The sequence below is a fragment of the Falco cherrug genome, chromosome Z (assembly GCF_023634085.1).
Source record: "Falco cherrug isolate bFalChe1 chromosome Z, bFalChe1.pri, whole genome shotgun sequence".
Classification (NCBI taxonomy): Eukaryota; Metazoa; Chordata; class Aves; order Falconiformes; family Falconidae; genus Falco; species Falco cherrug.
In genome coordinates this window covers 36,322,531-36,346,708 of record NC_073720.1, presented here as the reverse complement: position 1 = coordinate 36,346,708, position 24,178 = coordinate 36,322,531, and the positions used below count along the sequence as shown (strand labels likewise).

Genomic DNA, 24,178 nt, shown 5'->3' with positions numbered 1-24,178 from the left:
GAACAGAAGGTAAATAACATTCCTTCTTCTTTTTTTGCTGAGTACTCTGCTGCTCCCTCACAATTTAGGAAGTAACTTCCTCACATCACCTGAAAAGTCAGCAATAAGAGAGGATAGTTCTGGCTCTGAAGCTTTCTACTAGCAGATTGAACATCCTTTCTGCCTCTTCTAAAGTTGCTTTTTTCATCATGCAACCACATACATGGGCTGAAGCTTTGACATACAATACTTTCTTCATTACTACAGGAGCTTCTGGGTTTCTTCCTGTTCTTGTGATCTCTGGAAGGTCCAGGCATGCTGCAATGGAGAGACGGGACACAGCTTGATGCAAGCAAATGTCAATTTATTGTATAGAAACACGGGTATATATACTTTCAGAAGTCACGCGTTTTAAACAGATTGGTCCTTGAAGCTAAGCATTGCATACTAGGCAATCCCCGATTGGTGGTTAACTACCATCAATTAACAGCAAGGTGTTACCTTTCCTGGGCGCCATCCTTGGCACCACCCATCCCCCACTCCCCTACGCTGTCTCAGCATGACTCATCATGTTAATTGTTGTGTCTATTCACACTGGAGCACATTCCCCTCAGCTAACTGATTGCCACGCATGGTCCTAGTTTCCAGCCCGCTCCTGCACAGGCACATGGCGATATAAAATGTTTGACTGGGACTGTCCAGCTAGAGTTAGTGCTACAATTTTTGCTGATAGGCTTTAAACATCAGATCACCCAGCTGATTTTTGCATAAATCAAGAAAATATTGCTGCATACTGGTCTGAGCTCTACTTGCAGTATTGGCAGAGGATTATCTAAGTCATCAAGGTCCTGCAAAGGGTCACCAGGTGAGTTTTGCCAAGTCTTCAGTGCTTCTGGGTAAGAAATGCAGACACTTGAGGAACTTTATAAACAAAACCTATAATGACCACTGGGCTAAGAGGCAACTAAATGGGCACTTTGAGAAATCAAGCCTTAGACATAGGCACTCAGAATGCATGTTAAATCTTTGAAACCTAGCCCAGGTATTTGTGGAATTCTCCTTATGCAGTTAACTTAGTGAAATTATGCAAGCTGTGCATTGTCACATCAACCATTAGATGCCTTAGTATCCCTCAAGTACTTCATATGGTCAACCATTATAGCCATAACTGTTACACAGAGTCATAACTAGCCTCCTTCACACTGCACATAACGTAAAAGTTTTGGAGGCAACCACTACAGTAAGCACTGAAGGCCTGTGGATATCCGAGTGTTTTGATGCATAGCATATACCATCTAACTTTTACAGTGTTGTGACTTCTCTATTTTCAGTGGAAACTAAAAGATGTTCTAAAAAAACCAAAGTCTGGGGAATCTGCAGCTCCAGCTTCAATATGTTCAAGACTTAACTGGACAAGGCCTTGAGCAGCATGATTTAATCACACCTTGTCTGAGCAGGAGATTGGACTAGATTCCACAGATGACTCTCCAAATCTCGTTTTTTCCTTGCTTCTATGAAAATAAGTTTCACCAACTAACAAGAAAATAGATTTCATACTTAAAGTGTTCAATATTTAAGAATCTGCCCATTATTTAAGAACCTAAATATTCTAGGAGACTGTGGTCTGCTATATACAAGCAAGTGCTACAGAAATGTGTACATCATTATCTTGAGAGTCCTGTGTTGTAACACTCTCTATGGTTTAACATCCAAGTAGACAAACTGATAAAGTAGGAGTTAGATTTGTGGGCAGTGAGGCAGACTGAAAGCTGACTAAAAGACTGGGCCCAGAGTGTTGTGTTCAGCAGCACAATGACCAGCTGAAGGCCAGCCATGAATGGGAGTCAGTAGCAGATCCAGTCTTGTTCAACATCTTCATTCAAGTAGGTCCAGAGGAGGGCCATGAAAAGGGCCAGAGGACTAGAACATCTCTCCTATAAAGACAGGCTGAGTTGGGGTTGTTCAGCTTAGAGAAGACAAGGCTCTGGGGACACCTTATTACAGCCTTTCAGTATGTAAAGGAGGTTTGTAAGAAAGACAGAGGGAGACTTCCTACCAGTGCCTGTGGTGACAGGACAAAGGGTAACTGTTTTAAACTGAAAGTGGGTAAATTTAGAATGGACATAAGAAAGAAATTGTTTTGCAGTAAGCGTGGTGAGACACTGGAACAGGTTGCTTAGAGCAGCTGTGGATGCCTCATCATTGGAAGTGTTCAAACTCGGGTTGGACAGGGCTTTGAGCAACCTGATATAGTGAAAAATGTCCCTGCCCATTTCACGGTCAGGGGTTGGAATGAGATGTTCTTCAAAGGTTCCTTTTAGCCTAGACTCTACGACACTATGATTCTATGATTAATGGTCTGAAAGATTAGGCAGAGTACACTCTCTGTTACTTTGCAGATGATAAAAAACAGGGAGGAGTGGCTGATACAGAAGGTTGTGCTAGCATCCAGAGGGACCTGAATGGGCTGGAGAAATGGGCTGACAGGAACTTCATGAACTTCAGCAAAGGGAAATGCCAAATCCTGTCCCTGAGGAGAAAGGTTAGAAAGTGTGAAGGTAACATGTCACAATAGAGGTCTGTAAGTGGGACAAGAGATGGGTTCATGGTTTCAAACCAAAGTATGTGGTATGTGTTCTTTGTGGAGCCAGAGCACAGCACCTGGAGTACCGCTAACAGGGGCCTATAAGAGGTCTCTCTCACAGCCTGTGGAGCCTGGTGCTGGTGCTCACCACAGCAGGGAGAAGAAATGGGAAGTAGCTATGGGGTGCCAAGCAGACTCGTAGTCCAGGGATGTGCAGACACCCAAGGTCTTGGGAAGGAGTCCCGATTTGGAGCCACCCTCTCTCTTTGCACACGCTCTCCATCTCCCCAGAAATCCTCTTGCCATTCTGGTGTGGGACGAGACAAAGTGACTATGGGGATCATTAGAAACATTAGTAAAATAACTCTTGTGGTGCTCTGAATTACAGCTGGAGCCTACTTCAGGACCTCATTGACCATATGGATGCTCTGAGCAAAGGACATGCCAGTGACTACTGAGGCACAGGAAAGTCCCATAAATGAGCACTGCTGACGGTGGCTGGTAAATCACTGAATCCTCCAGTTTCAGGCAGTGACCCAAAGTGGCACCAGTTTGTTTCTGCATGTACTGGGAAAGCAGAACTTGTCAGAGAGCTGTCCAGACCCTCCTGGAGCCTCCCAGCTTGTAGGTGAGCAGAGAAACACAGGTCATTGAGCCCCCTTTCCTTTTCCCTGCTTTGTTAGTGCTTCTTTCCAACTCCAGGTTTCACAGAAGGTGAAGGGAGAGTGAAAGGCACAAGCCCTGAGCACTGTGCAAGTGAGTGCGAGTAGCATGAGGCTGGCTGCCATGACCCTACCAAATGAGCTGCAGGCCAGGGGAGGAGTCTTACCACAGGGACTTCAGCTTGTCCACCGCCTGCCCCAGCAGCATCTGGAAGGCAGATGTTCTCTATTTGAGTCCCAAAGCTGCAGGGGCTTTCCAAAGCCAGCAGCTCTAGAAAGGCATGGCAGAAGCTACTGCTGCTTTGACCCACTCCCTTGTGCTTTATCTCCAAGGAGAGATACTATTGAAGGTAAATAGCTTAGAATTTATCTGTACTTCACAGTGCACAGCAAGAATATATCACAAAGCTATCCCCATCTTCCACAGCATTTTAGTCCAAATGGCAAGGAAGGACAGCAAAGTCTTCTGGAAATTCCAGGTCTGTGTCCAACTACCAGAGCACTTAGACTTTAAAAATAATAAAATAATAATTACAGAGCACTCTAGAAATTCTGAGTTTAAGTCTAAGACAACCTACTGGTGCTTTACAGAAAATTAAGATCAAGTTCACTTCTACAGAATGCACTTGTTTTTATACAGTGTTATCTGGGATTGTGCCCTAATTTTTTACTTCATTTGCCCATCTCAAACTCAGCCTATTCCTACGCTGGGAAGAAAACTCACCTGTACACTACCTGTTTCCTGCTTTCATAAGTCTAGCCAGTTTCCTCAGCCTGTAGATGTGGCAAGCCTAGGATACACCCTGAAACAGAACTATCGCTCGGCGTAGCAGTAGCCATAAAGATTTGAAAGACCTACAAATGTGAAACCAGAAAAGAAGTCCTCATAGCAGTTTTCAAGTCTTGTCCATGTAGTTTATGTTGGAAAAGCATTATGATCATAAGGAAAGAGTTGTCTGTATAATCACTAAGCCAAGATTCAAATATAAAATTCTGGGTGTGACTATCATCTTCTTTCTATCTGGAGCGAAGGGATATTTTAAAAGAGGAAAAAACCCGCCCTCGTTTGGTTCAATCATTTCTTTATTTAAATAGAGAACTGCTCAGGGAACTGTTGCAGGGTGGGTTTTTTTCCGTATTTTTCAGGAAGTTTCACTTCACAATAAATGAGAAAGTCTAAGAAGGTAAAAGCTTCATGGAACCCTAAGGTTCAACTGACAAAACACCCAACAAAAATGATCAAACCTAAACCTTTAGCTATATTCAGCAGCTGATAGCTTAGTGCTGGAAGACTTCCTGATTTCCTCTGTGAGAAGCAGCAGTTCTACAGCCAAGTTTGGTAATTAGGAATACATGTCACATTTCACATTTTTTAAATGTTTCTGAAAACATAGACCTTAAGAAGCAGGATGACAGAAGCTGTAAGTCTGCCAGTGAAAAAATGATGTTGCCTCCATCAACAACATCTCATGTACTTCTGGAATGGAACAGTCACAGGGCTCTGCACACAGAGCTTTGAACTGCTTGAGATGTGAAAGCAGTCTCCTGCTTTCTTCCAGCTCCTGGATCACACCCTTTATCCTAACACTGAAGCTTTAGATGCAAACTTTTGTCAGCCCTGGCAGTCTCTGCCTTGGCCAAGTCAGATTTTGATCTTACCACCTGAGGAATAAAGCGTTCTTCAGGGATTACCTGTACGAGACAGAGAACAGAGCACACGGAACTGCCAAGAATCATGTAACATGTCAAGACTGGGGCCAATGTTATCAAGTGATGGCGTGTAACAGCGTTTTTCACTATTCTCTGCATTCCTTCTGGCCTAGTTCTTGTTGAAAGATGCAACATCTCCCTACAACTTAAAAAACAGGCCCCCTCAGCTGGGTGGGACACCAATTATCCTTTTGCTCTAAACCATGTAAAATTATCTCTAAGATAATTGCCTTATGTTTACACGCTCTCCAAAACACTAGACAATCATAATCTTGATAAAATAGGGGAATGCTAGGGCACTACCTGTGATTGCTAGGCCTGGACAATTAACATAATTAACTGCAACATAGTTCTTAACTGTAGTAAGTCACTATTAATGCAACTGTTTGGAACAGATTACTTCCAATCACCAACAGAAACTGACTCAAGAGGCCAGTCCTAGGATTTAGGTCAGAACTGTAAAAAAAGTAACAGTTGTTGTACATATATTTGTGTGTGTGGGTGTATTTCTATTTGGGTTGGAAGGGACCTTTGAAGATCATCTAGTCCAACACCCCTGCAATAAGCAGGGACATCTTCAACCGTATCAGGTCATTCAGAGCCCTGTCCAACCTGACCTTGAACTGAGCCTTGGATGAGGCTCCACCTCTGTCAGACTTGCCTTGTTCTACTCTGCCAGAGTCTCTGTCAATGTGCCTGGGGACATCTCTTACACACAGGCCTGTGGGGTTATGTGACAAGGCGCTGGCAGTGGGGGGCTCAAAGGGACTCACCACAGGACACAGCTGAGCCCCTCAGGCAAGATGGTGGTGCCTCAGAGAAAACCTAAGAATGGGCAAAACACGCTAGGCAGAGAGAGGAGGGGGGAAATAGAAGAGTGAGAAACAGCAGAGGGAACACCAAGGTCAAAGGAAGATGAGGAAGAGGCAGTCCATGACACAGATATTCACATCACACCATGTGCAGGGACCCACCACTGGAGCAGAGGAAAACCCTGAGGAGGAAGGAGCAGCAGCGAGAAGCTGTTATGGACTGACTATAAACCTCCCATTCCACATCTCCCTGCACTGCTGGTTGGAGGGAGTCAGGAGCAAAGGAGCGACTTTGACCTTGGGGAATGGGGCAGGAAAGGTGCTATTTTAGTTGTCCTTTTTTTCTCGCTATACACGATCTACTTTTAATTGCTAATAAATTAGCTTTCTCCAAGTCAAGTCTGTTTCGCTTGTGACAGTGACCGGTTAGCAATCTCCCTGTCTTTATCACAACTTTCTTATCCTCTCTCCAAGGACAAACAGCGAGTGAGCAGCTGTGTGGGTGTCTGGCCCTTTGCCAAGGCTAATCCACCACAGTACGTGTACAACAAAGAATATAAAATGAAATAAAATGCTGTGTCATATGAAATAAAAATTAAACTATAAGTTAGCATGTCTTTAAGCTTTACTAGGGGGGGTTGTGAACACCAGCATTATTTAATGAGAAACAACCTCCTATCCACAAGATTGCTGGTCATCATGCCACTGATTTAATGTGCTTAGTGTTCAGTTTCTCCTGTTTATAAGGGGTATTATACATATGAGTTTTAATTGACTGAAGCAACATGATAATGACAAAAAAAGTATTTTTCACATTTGCAGGAAATGAGGAATTTGCCTTCTGAAATAAAATTCTTGTTAGCTGCTTAGCATGACAGATTTGAAAGCAAAAAATAATCCACAACATTATTCTAGTTATTATCTCAGCATTTATTTGAAATATCAATACTTTCCATGATATAGTTTATACATTAAGCAGTAGGGAATTGTCTTCATTTCACATCATCCAGTACTGAAGTGGCACATTCAAAGCAGCACATTAAATCTCTGAGAGTCTGTACAATTTAGATAAATAGAACTCTGGATAACTAAACTAACAGAACTTCTGCAACTGTTACCAAAAGAATGCCAAGAAGCTAGGCACAGCACTGTATGCACAAAGTGCAGGACAGAGGAACACAAGTGAACCAACTAAACATATGGAAAATGTTTTTGCATATACAACCACATGTCTTTAATTGTGCAACACAAAAAGGTAAGTTTTATTTAGTCCTCATTGAGGAGAGAATATGCACAAATGATGTTCAAAGAACACATGGTAGACAGAAACAAATGAAGTGAGGGTCATGTTTGGTTGGTTATTGTATTCCTCAGTGGATGAGTTTACAAAGGATATCTGGTGCTTAAGCAGCATGATTTTGTGCCAAGACTTGACAAGAAACAGTTAACAAATGCCAGTTTTATTCCCCATCTTGCCCTCTTACTGGCATTTTTGGTGAGCATGCTTAAAGTTCCTGAAGGGCAAATTCAGGTGCTTTATGGTCCAAGGTTTTTACTATAGGAATCCCCATTTTATGGTTTACAGTTTACCTCTAGATGGAAATAGGCCTTTTAACAATAATTAAGAACGTAAAAATGAGCAGAGAGCAGCAGGACACACAGTACAGTGGTTTGCTTTATGAGAAACCAGAGGGTCTACATTTACATTGCCTCTGTGAGAAGAGCAAGCCAGTTTGGTTGGAAGGTACAGTTCTGGTTAGTCAATGTTAGACTTGTGTGAACTGCATCATTAGGAAGGAAAAGATGAAATGGCAAGAACGTTTTCCTCTTTTATAGAGAACTAAGACTGAAAAGCAATACAGTGGTGATAGGTATTATCTTCCCAATACCACCTTCACTTCCTGCTACTTTACTATGAGTTACCTGCTTTGCTTGCCATCATCTTCCCAGCTTCACCTCAGTAACGGCTCTGGTTACCACCAGGCCAGCATGGCCAATAAACTAACCCACACTACGCTGGCTCAGAAGATAGTATGTATCACCACCATGCAGCATGACAACACATAAACCAAAGATGCTCCGTGGAAACTGATGACTCTAAACCCTGCAGTTTGCACTTACAAGGTGTAAGAAGCAGCATTTTGAAAGCAGTGGTACTGACACAACTATCTGGGTCAGAGGTGGTGGAACAGCCATCCTAATTGGGTAATGGAACTAGAATATCAACGTAATTGATGGGGAAGAAACCTGACTGGCCATGAAGCATCCCCTCATACCAGTTTTCATCAATCTGGTTAGTGAGGGTAATGATATCACCCTCTTTAAATCCCAGCTCGCCTTCATTTTCTGGTTCAAAGTCATACAGAGCTCGGCAGCATGGCTGATCCATGTGAGCACCTGTGGAGAAGAAACACAAAAACCAATCTGCTTAAAAATCCCAACAGTTACAGCATATCCTTTTTACCATTGTACCTACCACAGATTTTGCTGCTTCTCATATCACTCAGATGCTGATGACAGTTCTTTGGTAACATCTAAATCTGGACTGCTAAACTTCATTACAAGACAGCTATCAGCTTTGGCAGCCTTCAGTTTTCCTATGTGACTGCTAGTAAATGTCTGAGAATCCTAAAAGAACCAAGCTACAGTCAAACCCACACCTAAAAGCATGACTATGACCAGTTTGGAATCTAGTTTTTATCTGTTTGTAAAACACAAAATGTAAAGCAGAAGTTCTAATGTATTTCCAGCTTTACTGGCAGAGAGATGCTTTGTCTATTTACTTCAAGTAAATGATGTAATTAGAACAACAGTGAAGATACAACTGCGTCTTTGTCCTTTATTTGGAGACTTCATTGGTACAGCTATACTGTAAACCACTCTAGATGCTCCTAATCCTCTGAATTTTAATCTGAGGTTTCCAAACACTTTTCCTCCCCATTCCCACAAAACACCCGACTGAAGGGCCACCAGGACAGATTCAGAACTAGTTTGAAATTGAAAGCTTTCTAATATGTTAGTTCACGAACATCTGACCATAAAACCTTTAGTATGGCTAATGGAAATTATTATGTTATTAGTTAGATTAGATTTTCAAACATTATATGAAATTAATAAATATTCTTCCTATTTCCCATATTCCCCCTCCCTGAAGTCTCTTTAGCTTCAAGCCTACCGAAAGCAAAATTGTTACTGGTCAAAATATTTCGGATTTTGCAGCACTAAATTGTAAAGAATCTTATATCCCTACCTGACTTTCCATAGTAAAAGTTCATGCACTTCCAGTGGTCAGAATGAACCAACACATGCCACTGCACCATAATGGCACTTTTAAGAATACATATTTCAGCTTCTCCATGTGTATTGGCTTCAGGATGGATAAGTTTCAGATTCGAACTTTCTGTATATTCATTTCAAACACTCACTATGTCTAGAAGGCCTATGCTTGAGCTATTTTAGGACAAAAATATTGCAAAAATATCACTCTCTCATACAAAAATGCTGAAGAGACACAGAAACATCGGTCTGCACTATCTTAGCACAGACAAGTGCTAAAAAACACTGCAAAAAAGAAGTGAGGTAGAAAATTACGCATGTGAGTGGCATGAGAGCTGCACGAGGAGATCTTTAGCATACAAGACTCAAACCACACTCACACACAAGGCCTCTCCATTGTATCCCCCTCCTCACTAGCACAGTAAGGAGCTTACTAGGAGTTTGCAAGATCATGCAAGATAGTTTCCTGTTGCAGGTGCCAAATGGAGATGCTATTGCTGCCTGTACCTGGGAGAACATAAAACATGTGATGGGAAGGAAGGAAATACTGATTAAAGATCTAGTGAAAAAATATCCAGTCTTGCAAGGTGGAGTGTGCTAGCAGTTGTCACTGAGGTAAACTGGAATAACTGAGGTCAGGGTCTAGGCAGAAGACAGTCCTCACCGCAACATGGGAAAACAGATCATTACTGGGAGAAACGAATAATAAAGCTTTCTTGGCATGTGCTAGTGTGAAATAAATACTTCTTTAAGATAACTATTATGCACAATCATACAAATGCTTATTCTTGCTTATGTTGCTCCCAACTGGACAAAGAAAATAATCCAAATGGCTTTGTTTTTCCTTTTAGTGATTTTTACTTTCAGGCTTTTTGTGTTGCAATAACTAGTTTTAAAAAGTAGCATAAAGTTATGGAGGTTGGGTGGGTGGGTGGGTGAGGGGCGAAAGGGTTCAGGGTTCTGCATTTTCATGGAAAACTTTTTGTTCTTTCAGTTTTCTAAATGCCTGTTTCATAAAGATCTGTATTTTAAGGTGAATTTAGCACGGCAGCATCTCTTTGAGCTTCTAGGATGTATTGGGTCTGGCTGAGGTGGAGATTCTCCCCACAGCAGCCCTCACAGAGCCGTGCCTTGTACTGGTAGCTGGAAGGGTGGCCATAACACACCAGTGTTTTGGCTACTGCTGAGCAGCGCTCCCACACAGCCGAGGCTGCCCCTCCAGCCTCCCCCCTTACCAGTAGGCTGGGTGGGGGTGAGCGACATCTTGGGAGCGGGCATAGCCAGGACAGCTAACCCAAACTGACCAAAGGGATGTTCCATACCATATGATGTATGCTCAGCAGTAAAAGCTCAGAGAAAGGAGGAGGAAGGGGGTGGTGGCGGGGGACATATTTAAGACATACATCTTCCACAGCAACCACTCTGTGTACTGATGCTCTGCTTCCTAGGAATTAGCTGGACAATGCCTGCTGATGGGAAGTACTGAATAACACCTTCTGCTTTCCTTTGCTTCTGCATGCGACCTTTGCTATTGCTTTATTAAACTGCCTTTATCTTGACGCACGAGTTTTATTGTTTTATTTTCTCTCCCCCTGTTCTGCTGAGGAGGGGACTGATAGAGTGGCTTGGTGAGCACCTGGACATCCAGTCAAGGTCATACCATCGCATAGGACTAAGAAAATTTTTGACCCAAAGACACACTTAAAGCAATGGTTGATCCATCTCTGTTCTCCTGCCTGGGGATGTGAACACTTTACAAAGAAATACCCATACTATCCTCCTTCTCATTTTCCCTCAATATGGAAGAACTAATCTCTAGAAGAAAGCATGGAACTTGGAACTTCTGCACTGTAGCAAAACTTCAGACAGAGCTGGCTTTTCTTCTCACATTGCTACTGCCATTACCTGATGGTTTGGGTGTGGTGGCATGAGATATTCCTCCATTGTGCTGAGTATTGTCACCAGTTGTGAAATCCAGGCTCATACGAGGTTTGGGCTGGTATTCTCTCCTGGGCTGTGAAGATGCCTCTTTTATTCTGCCAAAACATGAAGTTAAATGTCAAGAGTTAGATTCTTGTTAACAGATGAGATGCACCAAACAACATTACTTCCATGGCTGAAGTTGCCATCCACCAATGATCCAGATTGAACACATTCTGGCATTTGGAGTGTTTTTTTGTTTACTTTAGTTTAAATTACCAAAAACCACCTGATGTGACTATGCCATGAAGTTCCCTCCAGGAACATAGCATTTTGTCTGGCTTCTTTTTGTCTAACAATAACAAAGCGCTTCTAATGGGGAAAAGCTTGTTAAGTGATGAGCAATGCTTACAGAAGAGCTGTACAAACATCTCCCATTTTTAGCATGATTTTTGCTTCTGTCCCTGGCAAGCCTTCACTAGTCACTTGGTTGATGCCAACTCTTGTCATTATGTGAGGAGACTGTGTGGGAATGTACTGACTTCAGTTGCAGACTTCAGTAATCTGTAATTTGGAATACTTGTTTCACAAATGCACACAACTCCACTTTTCCTGATTCTCAAAATTAAAACATTATGTATCATTGATGTCAACTTATTCTTCTAATTGAGAAATCTAGAATTACTAGAAAAGGGTACATTTTCAAATTCCAGGGTAACATCCAGGGAAGGGATGACAACAGAATCAGAGGAGCTTATGCAGAAAACTGCCATATATATTTCTAATATTGCATATGAAAGAATACTTGAGTCAAGACTTCTGAATTTAAAGGACAAGTTGGTTGCCCTAAGTTTATCTAGATCTGGCCCAGGCGTGTTGATAGCATGTTTTCATTTATCTGTTTAAAAGAACTGCTTCTAACTTAACTGGGTTTTGTCCTCATAACAAGGGTTTCCTCTTCGCCCAAAATGTTATTAATATTAGTCTGTCCCCAGAGACTGCTTTTCTTCTTCATAAACGAAAACATAAAACATATTGAAAGCATAAATTAATGATGTCAAAATAAACAAATAAAAAGGCTTTGCTGTGTTTCACTCATTAACAGAAGTTACCTTTTCAAAACCATAATGTTGGAAGAAAGAAACAGTTAAACAAGTTCCATTACACTTAATACTTCTGTGAAACAAACACCATTTTATACAGATTATGAACTAGAAAGTGACAGTTCTAGTGACTTGCTAAAAATTACCCAAAAGCTCAGCAGGAGCCATGTTTCTTAAGAAAAGAAACATCTCCAAGGAAACCACTCCTGCTTCCCAGTTGCTCTGTCACTTGTTCACTTGGAAACTGCAGCCTCCTTTTGCTTGATGAAAAAGAGTCTGAAAGGAAAAGCCTTTTCTGACCTTCCATTATTACTTTTATTGCAAATCTCCCAATGTTTGTCAAGTTTCTGAAGTCCCAGTTCCTGTAATTGTGGCATTTTTTAAGGAAGCTTACTCCTTCCACTAATGTGTAGAAGAAAAATGAAAATTATTGCACTGACAGTTCCTGAAGAAAGTTTTGAAGCCTAAGCTAAAGAGCTCAGAAAGAATAGAAGACTTGAGTGCATTTTAAAATTTTTCATGGTCTTGCAGTCTAACTCATATCTTTAAAAATTCTTTGGACAATGTTTTAAACATGAAAGTCTTAGCAGTTAGAAGACATTGTCCATGCCAAAGAAAAGCATGAACAAGTTTCATTCACATCATTTTATTAAAAAAGGATCTAGAAAATGGGCAGTATGTGTTGTAGACATCACTGAGAGTGAACAGTAACAAATTTTCTCAGCTTAAAAGTAAAGCATTATTTATTTTCTAGTCCATAAGGTCAATAAAACAACCCTTAAAACCCAGGGCCATGCATTCTTTGCTGCCTGCATACCAACAGCAGGGAAAGACAAGATATATGTTGGCATGAGCATATATCACTGTGCTCTAATTTGTGCCCAGTGCTGTGGACAAAGGATGATTTAGCCAGCAGACTCTTTACAATTAGGGATGCACACTACGTTTATGCAGTTTTACTTCAGCTGATCTGTAACAGAAGTTTGATTGAGGTTGGTTGACTGAGGCTGTTGAAAACAGCTGAAACTTAAAATAAAGATACTGATCATTTAGCAGAAGTTTCAAAAGGACAAAGGATTATCTGAATTGATACAGAAAGATAAATCTGTTGCGGAGAAAGGTATCCTCACTTTGTCTTGTAATGTATACATTATATGTAACAATATATAACAACCTGCTCCTGGGGATTTTTTAATGCTTATGTAAAGTAACGGAATTGCAGTATTCGTTTGGAAGTGCTGAAAATCATTCTGTTAGCTGTTTAGACAGTACTGCAAACTATCCAGAAACAGCCTGTTGGGCAGCCTACCTAACAAAACAAGCGCTGCTCCTAATTGCAAAGAAATTTTAGGACTTTGAACTGGATGAGGCTTACAGACTGTGTGCTCTGAGAAAATAAACACTGACAGACACAGTAGTACCCAAAAACATTAGATCTACACTAATGACATCAGAAAACAGCAATGAATCATATATGATTAACAAGCTGCCTTCACACAGTATGTGAACATTGTCTGCTCTTGGTAACTATGTCTAACTTTTAGGAAGAGTCCTCTAGAACCATGCGAACTAAAGAAATCTTCCTGTATGTTAAGTTTCCTTGAAGAAGGACATATGTGTGGGAAGCTGATAAGCTTTTACAAACATTATTTTCCTCATTTCAAGGGAGTACAATCTGTTTTGTTTTAATAAAAACAAAAATTCTAACCCCAAAATTCTAAAATTCTATTTAAAAGATTTTGTATCAATTCTGAGATAGCATTTGCAGTTACAGAAAAAGAGATGGAAGAGGTAAAATCAGTTAAGCCTTGTATCAAGTTTGATCTGATAATAAAGCTGGAAAAAAAAGAATATTTAATAAGTTGCAAATGATGGGGGTCTCACTACCTGGCTCAGGAAGATCTTCACATAGATGAGAACATAACAAGATGTTCTTTTTCAATAGCAATCATTAACATCATCTCTCAGAGAGTGCTTTGTGAATACATGCAGGAATGGTAAGGAATCCAAATTGTAAGTCTCACTGACTACCAGTATTTTATAAACACTTGATTTCAGTTAAATCACATTTAACAGCTTCAGTGAGCTGCCTTCCTGAGCTTGGTCCTCACTCAATCATACTCAGAAGTATATGCATCTCCAAAACATATAAACCTTAGCCTGCAATTACCTAATGAAATGGCCCTTGTTTTCATAAGCATACAATTACCAGATTGCAAAAGGTAACAGTGTTGCATTCTATTCATAGGTTCTCTGCCTCTGTAAAACAAAAAAAACAATTCAACAAACTTACAAAAAGTGCTTACCTATCTTCCAGCTTAGAAGTCACTCGCTGTAGGATCTGCGTGGCCTGCTTGTGGTACTCCAGCTGGGCTTGTACAAGAGCAGAAAGCTGGCTCACTTGTTCAATCTGAGGATTGACATTAAAGCATCAGATCTTAGACGAGTGCTAACAGCTCAGCAATAGCGAGTAAAGACCACTGTCACACTGACACTGCAAAGGCATTTTTACTTATCTCTCTAAACACCTGATTCATCTTTGTAGTATGCGAACAGTTACGTACCAGTCTTTACTCACTACCATGACTGGTTGTGACTTGAACTGGAATAGTAAATGAAGCCCTTCTCTGCTGATCATCTCCATGGCTGATTTACTCAAACAGCAACCTACAGACCTACCTTGGTCAGCATACGCTACGAAAATAAAAGGACCGTAATGAGACTGCCATGAAAGCATTATATATGTTCCCCACCCTGCCTTTGAGGGGCACAAAACCATATGGACTAAGGTCATGCTTCTGTTGTATTCTGGCCTGTGAAGCAGACAACAATGGGATGATACTATGACGTTTGGGGTTTAGAATATCTGTAGTGAAGGCAGATAGCATTCCACTTCATGAGGGAAAAAACATCCAAAACTCTTGTGTTGGCAATGCAATTGCCAGCAGTTTCCATGGTAGACACAGAGTAGTGTAGTGCCAGTCAGTATTATCTGGCCACACAGGGCTGGATGTTACTGCAAGGATTAAAACTACAAATTTGTTACACTTCTTTCATTTCAGCACAGCTGTATTTAGTTTTTAAATGCAAATATTTTCAGGTTTGTTATGGCCCCTCTTACAGCAATCTGGTAACAAACTGAAGAATTAATTAGAATTAGATGTGTATTTAAACTTTGAATATATCCAATCATTTACTTCAACAGAAATATTTAAACCGAGTTTCCTTTGACTACATATTCTGTAAGACAGACTTCAGCTGAAATGTTTTTTTCCTCCAAAAGAGAAATTTTTCTTCTCACTTGATTTTACAGTTTCAACATTAATTATAAATAGATTAAAAAAACTAAGATGCTCAGTCCTAAGCCAGTCCGTAAGCACAAAATATGCTGCAGAGTCAGATTTAAGCAGTGACAGTAATTGGCCTTTTTAGTCACTATTGCATCTGCTTACAGCACAGACCATGGGGCTGTGAGTTCATCATCTCTGATCTTCACCAATCATCTCAGCAGCCCACACACTTGAGCAAAAGCCTTGGCTCAAACCCTAAAACCACAGCTAAGTAAAAGTCATGACTTACATGTAACTAATTTTAAGAAATAATATATTTTTGTTTTCTAAGTAATACTATGCAGTTAGGAAGCACAATGATGCTACCGAGGATTTATGTTCTTTAGCTCAGTTACCTATAAAATACTTATAAAATTAGTCCTACACTAATGTGTAGGTGGTACATTACTGTGGTTTCTGAGCCTCTCACTGAGTCCAATGAGAAAGCAAGTGCTTCCCCATTGTACAGCGACAGGAATCTGTAGCATCATGGATTTAATACAGATTTCAAGTTCTACACTGCTTCAGACTGCCTTCACTGCTGAACTTGTATCCTTCTCTTTTTAAGATTCAGCTCAAAGATCAGCAAGGGATATCTCACATCCATCTCCAGAAGGTTGAACATGCTTGATTCAGCAATTTCTTTTGATTCATCAAATTTCTCCAGCGCCTGGCGAAGTTCTTCATCAGGCAGCTTGCCCTGTCTTTTCTTTTTGTAATCAAAATCCAGGCGTCGACCCTCCATTTTCTTTAGGTGGTGCTAGAAAACAAAAACACAAACACAAGCACAGAAAAAAGGATGTTCCCCAGCCCTCCTTATACCACATTGTAACCAGTTAGTCCATGTACATTTGCAAGCCTGTGTTGTTTGCTGTGTAACAACCCTTCCCCAGAGGGGAGTAATACAGAACAATGAAGTGGTTTTACATATCACTTAAGAAACGATGGTGTGCTGCTGTGTAAATGACAGACTTTCAATACTCAAAAAAGGCCGCACAGAATGGATAATTGCAATTGCCATCTGTACAAAAGATCACCAAGTTTCCAGCTTTTTAATTCTGGTGCAGAATTACCTGAACGCTATGGGTTTTCCCTAGATGCTTAAAAGAAAACTCTATTAAAAGGACAAGTTGGTAAATTTTTGCCTGTTTAACAGTTCTCATAAACAAAGCAACAAAGAAAATATTATCATTTCCATCAGACCGCTGAAGGATCTTTTATGTTATCTTTTATTAAAGGTTTACTAGTTTGTTAACTGACATAACATTCATGTCAATGTGTTTAGCAGTTGCCATATCAAGATGGCCAAAAGTTAATGCTGTCAGCATGATCATGGTTAGTTTAGATGTTTACTTTCCCTCAGAAGAATCAATTCGTCACCTATTATGATATTTATAACCTTGCCAACTTTTTAAATTATATCAAACTGCCTAAGACATCTTTTTTCCACATATATTTAACAATATGAAAGCCTTACTGAGCTCAGAAAAATAGCTGCTTATACAGATAAGGATTTGCTGAATTGGGAGGCAATTTAACTTCCACAATTATAAAACTACATTGTGTCCACAGAAGTATGTGTGCAAACAGATTTTTCTCGGTAAATGCTGGCTGGTTCTTGGATTAGTAATTATGTAATTCGTGCAAGCAAAGAGTGTTCGTGTTCAAAGTTCCTGGGAATGTTTTTGAAACAGTCTTCATGCAGATAAGAGAGTAGTGCCAGTCTACAGGCAACTACCAAAATGCCCTCATGTGTCATACACCTGAAAACTGAATGTAAACATCTGTTCATCTGTTTAGTGAAATGAGCTTCCAAATGGTAGGATTAGAGTACTGGGTTCATGCCTGCATAAGCTTGGTGATGCTACCATAAAAAAAAATTAGGATTTTGATCTTTCCCTTTTTAAACCATCAACACAAGAGACAGAACTGAAAAGTAAAACTCAAACCAAAAAAGACTAAAATTAGATCATCTGCGAATCTGAAAGCTCATTTTAAACTACACAACTAACATAAATTCTGAACATATACACAACTTGCTCATTTGGCATTACTAAAAAGCTACGTTGAGGGCAATACCTGTATTTCCCTCAGATCTTTGTCATGGAGATTCTGAAGTGGGTCAATGAAGTTTTGTTTCACTTCCATGTCTAAAGAGTCCTTGACTTCAGAAAGCTCCTTCATAGCTTCTCCCACATCTGCAAGTGCTGGCCCTGAAAGAAAAGACGTCCAGTTTATCTGAAAATAACTTCATTCCAAATCACTGTAGAATGGAATTGAGTCATGGAAATTTCAGTTAACATTTCAAGTCTCAAGTTCAGGAAAGAAACAGAGCACGACGCACTGTGTGAAAGGGCAACATGGATTTCACACTTCAGCAGCCCCCAGAGTTTATGCCTTGTAACACAGCTGAACTTGAGGATCCATGCTGCATCAAGGCAGCCTCCTCCACACCCCTCATTATCTGTTCATTCGCCACTCTGGTGAAACAAACATGCTAAAAAAGAATTACCCGTATTTGCTGCAGTGTTGCTGTCACCAGACACCAGACCATGTACAAAAACAGCTCTGATGCAAGTATAGGTATCCCTGTTTGTATCAGTGAAACTGGTGATAGTATCAAATGTAAAAATTCTTAATGATTTCACAGAACTTTTTTTAGATTAAAAAATTTTTTGATGAAATGATCATCTTCATATACCTACTCAAATTCATAAAAGTCAGGAATAATTAGATGCCTTCCGAGATCTCCAATATTAACTTGAGGGCCACAAAAGCCACCACTCTGGTTTACCTCCTCTGCATAAAAACAAAAGCACGAAGCTCAAAAATACCCTCCTGGTTTGAGATGTATGTTCATGGAAAAAAATGCATTTTCAAAGAGTATACAGGGTCTGAAAACCTAAAAATGTGAGAAATCAGGAGCAGTCTCCCAAGCAGCGGATGCCAGCAATGCACTGCAAAACCAGAGAGCCTGCCAGACCCGGATGAAGAGTGACAAACAGTTACAACAGCTGCTATTAGTTAACAATGTGAAAATAATTGCCATATGTATTTTTCTGCGTGCTACTGCAATCATTAAGGAATGTACAGCAATTTGCAAAAACAAAATTCTCTTAGTTCTTCATTTTCCTTTTAAAAATGTGTTTGAAATTTAGCAAATGAGAGGCAACCAATTATAAAACCAATTCAGTAGTCTGCAGCACAAATTGACTCACATCTGCCAAACTAACCAGTAAATTATATAAAACAAACAAGAAAGTACCTTTTCCATTACCGATATCTTTGTGCCAGAAACAACATTTTATAAAGATTCAAATATGAAGTAGAATTTTCAGTCCTATTTGACGACCCTGTGTGTTGCCATACAAAAATGGCCACTGAGAGGCCTACATAAATAGGACAGAAAGACAAAGGATCCTGTCGTGAATGTCATCTCTTTTAAGTAGACCTCTACTGTTGAAGAACATGATGTTAAGTCTCAGTTTAACATTTCTGACGGAGGTAGCTGTAAACCCATTTGGGGCTTGGAGGGAGGAATGGTTGACACATAAGACAGGAGTACTCACTAGTGCCTGAAAATGTGGAATTTGGTCAGAAAAAAAGGTCAAAGTCTATTAAAAAAACATTAGCCTTTGTTCCTTGCCTGTAATGAAGACAGTTAACATTTATTATAAGGATTCTGAGGACAAAAGGGTTTTATTGTACACACACATAGACTATAATATGATTTCTGAACACGAACATGTTTCATCCCAACACATGCCCAGTAACATAATCTATGACAGGCAGCCTAAAGTCTATGTGGATATGGGTCCAAATGGAAAGAATTCGACTGCAAATCTGCAAATGATACTCGACAGGCCTAGACCAACTTTAAAGGGGAAGTCTGATGAAGCAGAATGCTGATACTTCATGCAGAAGTTCTTCCTTTATAAGAGCGCAACACTTTAATAATAAAAGTTATATTAAATTTTACTGCCATTTTTATTGCATTGTAATGGAAAGGGAAGTAATGAGGTTACCAAAGTTGCATTCTTCTCCAAGTTCTCGGCCAAATTTCAGCATCGCATCTGCCAGCAAGGCTTCAGCCTGAGGGTAACCTGGTCCCTTTTCCTGCCCTCGAATTTTTGACATGGTGTTGATCATGCTGAGTTTAGCCCTGGAAGCTGAAGCAGGCAAGTAATAGAAGTTACAAACATGCAACAGTTTGACTAGACAAGACAGGAATGAACTCCTTAAATTTATCTGAGCTACCTGCAATGTATTTGAAGGACATTATCTAAGTTTAGGACTAAGCCCTGGTTATCATCAATTATTTTTAGAGCAAAGGAATGAAATGTTGGTCACTGACTTTTTTTTCCTGCTGGTAGGCTAGAGAGGGGGCTCTGACCTTAACTTTAAGACAAAGCTTCCCTTGAAACGACTTGGACAGAAGAAAGCCCAGGAACACTCCCAAGATAGCACATTTGACATGCTACAACTCACGTGGATAATAAATCTTTAAGCTATCCCCAAATTCTTAACCTTAAAATACTCAGGTACCAGAAGGATAGGAGATGAGCCAGCCTTCCTCTCAAGGAAAAGTCCAGACTAGGTACACTCAAGATTAAACTCTGGTGCCCCACATTTTTTAAATGTTTGTAAATTTTTATGTTGTACAATATTAAATAAAACCTATGTCCCCAAACATCATGTCCAACAAACTTTGAAACACTTTTTGCTTTTTACAGGGATTTGGGGAAACTCCTGCTTCAATATGGTTTTCAACTGTACTTCAGCTTGTATTTTATTTCAGATACACAACTGAGATCGGAAGAAGGCATACAATTATCATAATTAATGAAAACAAAGACAGCAAAGACAGAAGAACTGATTTGTTTGATGACGTGTTTTAGGGAATTTTTGCAAGTACAGAATGTGACTGGCCTGCAGAGAGTGAATTAATTAACGGCACTTGACTTCAAATTTTTCCAACTAAATCCCACTGCCAGCAAAGCTGACTCAGTGGGTGTTTCTATGTATGTTATTGTGTGTGCTACAGGAAGGCAACTATGCATGCCTCTATCTTGCTCCTTGCAAAGGCTTGACTTTGTAAGTTGCTCTTATGAGTTAATATTTCTGTTTATAAAATATTAGTAGCTCACACTGTTGTCTGCTGATTCCATTGCTCAGAACTTAACCTTGCACACATTTCTGCAACAAAACAAAAACATTAGCAGACTAGAGCCAACAACTGTTTTGCTCTTCATTTGTTGAAAGTGCATATCATGAGATGTTTTTTGTTGAATGTTTTGCTTTGTGACACGAAAATGTATGCACAGACATAGCCACAGAGACAGATACAGAAAAATCAGGCAAGTGTTGCAGTACTTACTTTGCCTGACAAGTAGCTATGAAAGGATAACATATTTTTAACATATAGTACTTTTGTTTTCATAAGCCTACTCACTACCCTTGAATGCTGCCAGACCATGCTTTTCAGCATTTGAATTTCTTGATGCCTTCAGTTTCTACCCAGTACAAAACTACTGTCAGCAGACTGGCTGACTGTTCAGTATAAGAAACTTCATTTTAATGAAGTGTCTGGCCTTTAAAAATGGCATTGAAATGATAGTGGCAATGGGAAAATACAGAAGCATAAAAAAACCGTAAGGCCCAAACAAAATCAGTCAGGGGAATGGAGGCAACAAGCTGAATTAAAGCAGGAACAAATGGGGGCGTATGTTCAGAAATAAAAGAAAAAAATGTAAGTGGGAATATAAAAAAACTGAAAAGGCTATATTCTGGACAGGTAGGTAAGAGTAGAAAGCAAAAGATACAGGAAAGAATGAAAGAAATGAAAGGACAATAAGGTAAGGGGGAAGAAATAAATCATGAAGAGAGAAAGTTAAGCATGAAAATTTCATGCTTCAATGATTCGTCTAATCATTTAATAATGATTACATTAGAATCCTGATTTAGTAGGAAATATTAGAACACATCCACCAATGGTCTCATTCCACTTTTCTTCTTTTAAAGTTGGCTCCAGCAGCTTCCATGGGAACAGAGGTAAGTTTGTGCTCAGTCAATCTAAAATCCCATCTCGAGCTCTTGAGCCCTTTCATTTCCGTTGCTTTACTGTGCTAGTGCCACACGCTTTCTTCTCTATATTTCACCCTGAGTGAGGACAGGCAGAGATGTATACATGGAAGTGACCTGAATGCTTGATTCTTCTCCCATTTGTACTCTCTCTCTCTCACTTTCATGGTGTCGCTAATTATTTGCCTTAATATAAAGTGTTAACAGAGCCATGGCAAACCCTAAGAATACTGCCAAAAGAGTTCAGAAGAAACTTCAGCAGTGGGTTCAATTGCTCATACCTTGTACTTTCAATATTGTTGATCCTGCATCTTCTTTTTTCTTGAAATTATGGTCATGTACACCTGCAGTGAAAGTCTTTGAGCCTTCACCATGCTCAGCTTCAGTTATTTTCAGCTGTCCTTCAGGTTTTTATATTATAATTGGGAAGTCTACAAAGCTATCTTTCTCATTCACACTAACCTCAGATCAACATCTTTCAATAAATTCACTTTGTCTTTAATATTCTTTTCCTTTCTCTTTCCATCCCTTCCCTTCCCCCTTTCCTTTTTCTTCCAGCACTGATTAACTGTTCAGTGAAGTTAGACAATGCTGCATACTTCATTTATTGATCCTTCAAAACACCATGAAGCCAGCTGATCTCTAGCACTGCAGTACCATGTTATCCAAGCATATTGATGTTTTCTGGGCACATCTTACTTATATAAGTAACAGAATGTGTGCTCCATCCCAAACCCTCTTCTCCCTGCCAAATCCAGGCAAACTTTTAAAGAAACTCTTCTGTTAAATATTGCTGTTAAAGATTTTTGTTTAATTAAATTTCCCTCTTCCGCTGTAATTTTTCTATTTTTTATGAAAATGAGAAAGCAAACAGGAGATACTTGAAATCAGCATTTTTGATGCCCCAGAAAAATAGTAATACAGTTGCAGGGACAACTTTAAGAAGGAAATCTTCCATGTAATTCTTCTCACTATAGGGAGCCTTTTTGCAACTGGCATAAACAACCTAAGATCAGGTGAGAACTGAAAAGAGTCAGTCCTCTTTTCCTCCAACTGATACCACTGCCCAGCCATGGAATTAATAACATGATCTCATTTGATATGCAAGAAAGTAAATCTTCCTCTTGCCTATTACAATTTTAATTTTCTGATATCACTTGCACATGCCACAAGCAGATGAAGGGATGTGTAGCTAGAATATGGAAACTGCTCTTTCCTGCGCACTACAAAGCAACATCAGCTTGAGTTGCCTGAAATCACACTGTTGGCTACCTCCAGAAATTTTGCTCTCTGCCATTGCTGTGAACCTCTTTCTTGATTCACAGCAATCATAATCAGTCAGATGTGTCAGGAAGGAAGCCAGAGAAGCACTAAACAGCCAAAGCTTACTATTCAGTCTATGTGATGTTGCACAACAGCAGCTTGACAGTAGTTAACAATTTTATCACTAGCCCCATAACGTTTATCAATCCTATTGTTTTTCCTGCAGAGTGCTTGTTGACAATGGGCAATGAAGCTGTAGACTCAAGTCATAAATAGTATTTCATCTGTTGACATAGAAACCGTTCTAGCTGCTCCTGAATTTGTAAATATTATTCCTACTTTTTTCAATCCACTGGCAGCATCATCAAATTACCCTCTTTTCCTCTGCAATCTAACATAAAAATATCACCAGTTAAGCTATACCTGCAACAGCCCTTCATCCTACCACACTGGAGTTCACACTGGTTCAAATTTGTTTCCAGCTTATAGGAAACAAATTCCTAACACTGAATGACTGAATTTGGTCTGTACTCCCACGAAACTTGAAGACATTTATGACAGGCAGAAGGCCTCATCTTCATGCTAATTTTGCACAAGCCTAACTCCACTGACACCATCAGTGAAGCTGGCATTGACTTATGCTAGTATGAAAACTCTTATGTTCCTAGATCACTAAGGAAATCTTGAAGTTCTTCAATTGAAAGGTTTACTTGATTATAACAGCTCCAGATCACCCCCTACTTGTGAGGCTCCTTTGGCAAGAGAGGAGCATGTAGCTCTCCATCAGCCCAATCACAAAACTTTTCTTTCATCTCCCCATGAAAACCAAACATTTATTTCTATTTTAAAGGCTCAATTTAGTCATCTCTGATTATGTCTGGTCATCTGCCCTTTTTCTCCAGTTCAGCGTGACCATCCTTTTTTGCACCGTCTAAGGAGGATGGTAGATCACTAGAGGACCAGGTGAAAGGTGTTATTATGTCTCCTCCTGTACCCTGGAGGAAGTTGCTTCAGAAATTTGTCTTTCTTCTTGTGGTCTGCGAGGACTGCCTGGTGCTTGTCCCTCACACAGGGTGAATGACTGGGACTGCAGAACAAAGGGATGCCTCATGCAGACATCCTCACTGTGCCTGTCCTGATCCCCACCCATGGGCTGATTGCCTGGCCTTGGCCTGTCCCCATACTCAGGACTCGGGTGTGGTGGTTGACCTTGGCTGGACACCAGATGCCCACCAAAGCCACCCTATTACTCCCCTCTCCAGCTAGACAAGGGAGAGAAAATGTAACGAAAAGCTCATGGATTGAGATGAAGACAGGGAGATCACTCAGCAATTATCATCATGGGCCAAACACACTCAGCTTGAGGAAAGTAGTTTAATTTATTGCCATTCAAATCCCAGTAGGATAATGAGAAATAACACCAAAGCTTCAAAACAGCTTTCCCCCACCCCTCTCTTCT

General features: G+C 40.1%; 1 protein-coding gene across 2 annotated transcripts in view; it reads right to left on the bottom strand.

Annotated features, from left to right (window-relative positions):
• Positions 1-6,656: 6,656 nt before the first annotated feature.
• SH3GL2 (SH3 domain containing GRB2 like 2, endophilin A1) overlaps positions 6,657-24,178 on the bottom strand; it is a 101,845-nt gene continuing 84,323 nt past the window's right edge. For both annotated transcript variants that reach the window (XM_055699419.1, XM_014281384.3), the window contains exons 4-9: positions 19,401-19,544; positions 17,455-17,588; positions 15,977-16,135; positions 14,353-14,456; positions 10,929-11,059; positions 6,657-8,144 (exon numbers count right to left, since the gene is read on the bottom strand). In XM_055699419.1, coding sequence (XP_055555394.1) covers positions 7,945-8,144; positions 10,929-11,059; positions 14,353-14,456; positions 15,977-16,135; positions 17,455-17,588; positions 19,401-19,544 — 872 coding nt within the window. In that variant the 3' untranslated portion in view covers positions 6,657-7,944. The remainder of the gene's footprint in view (positions 8,145-10,928; positions 11,060-14,352; positions 14,457-15,976; positions 16,136-17,454; positions 17,589-19,400; positions 19,545-24,178) is intronic.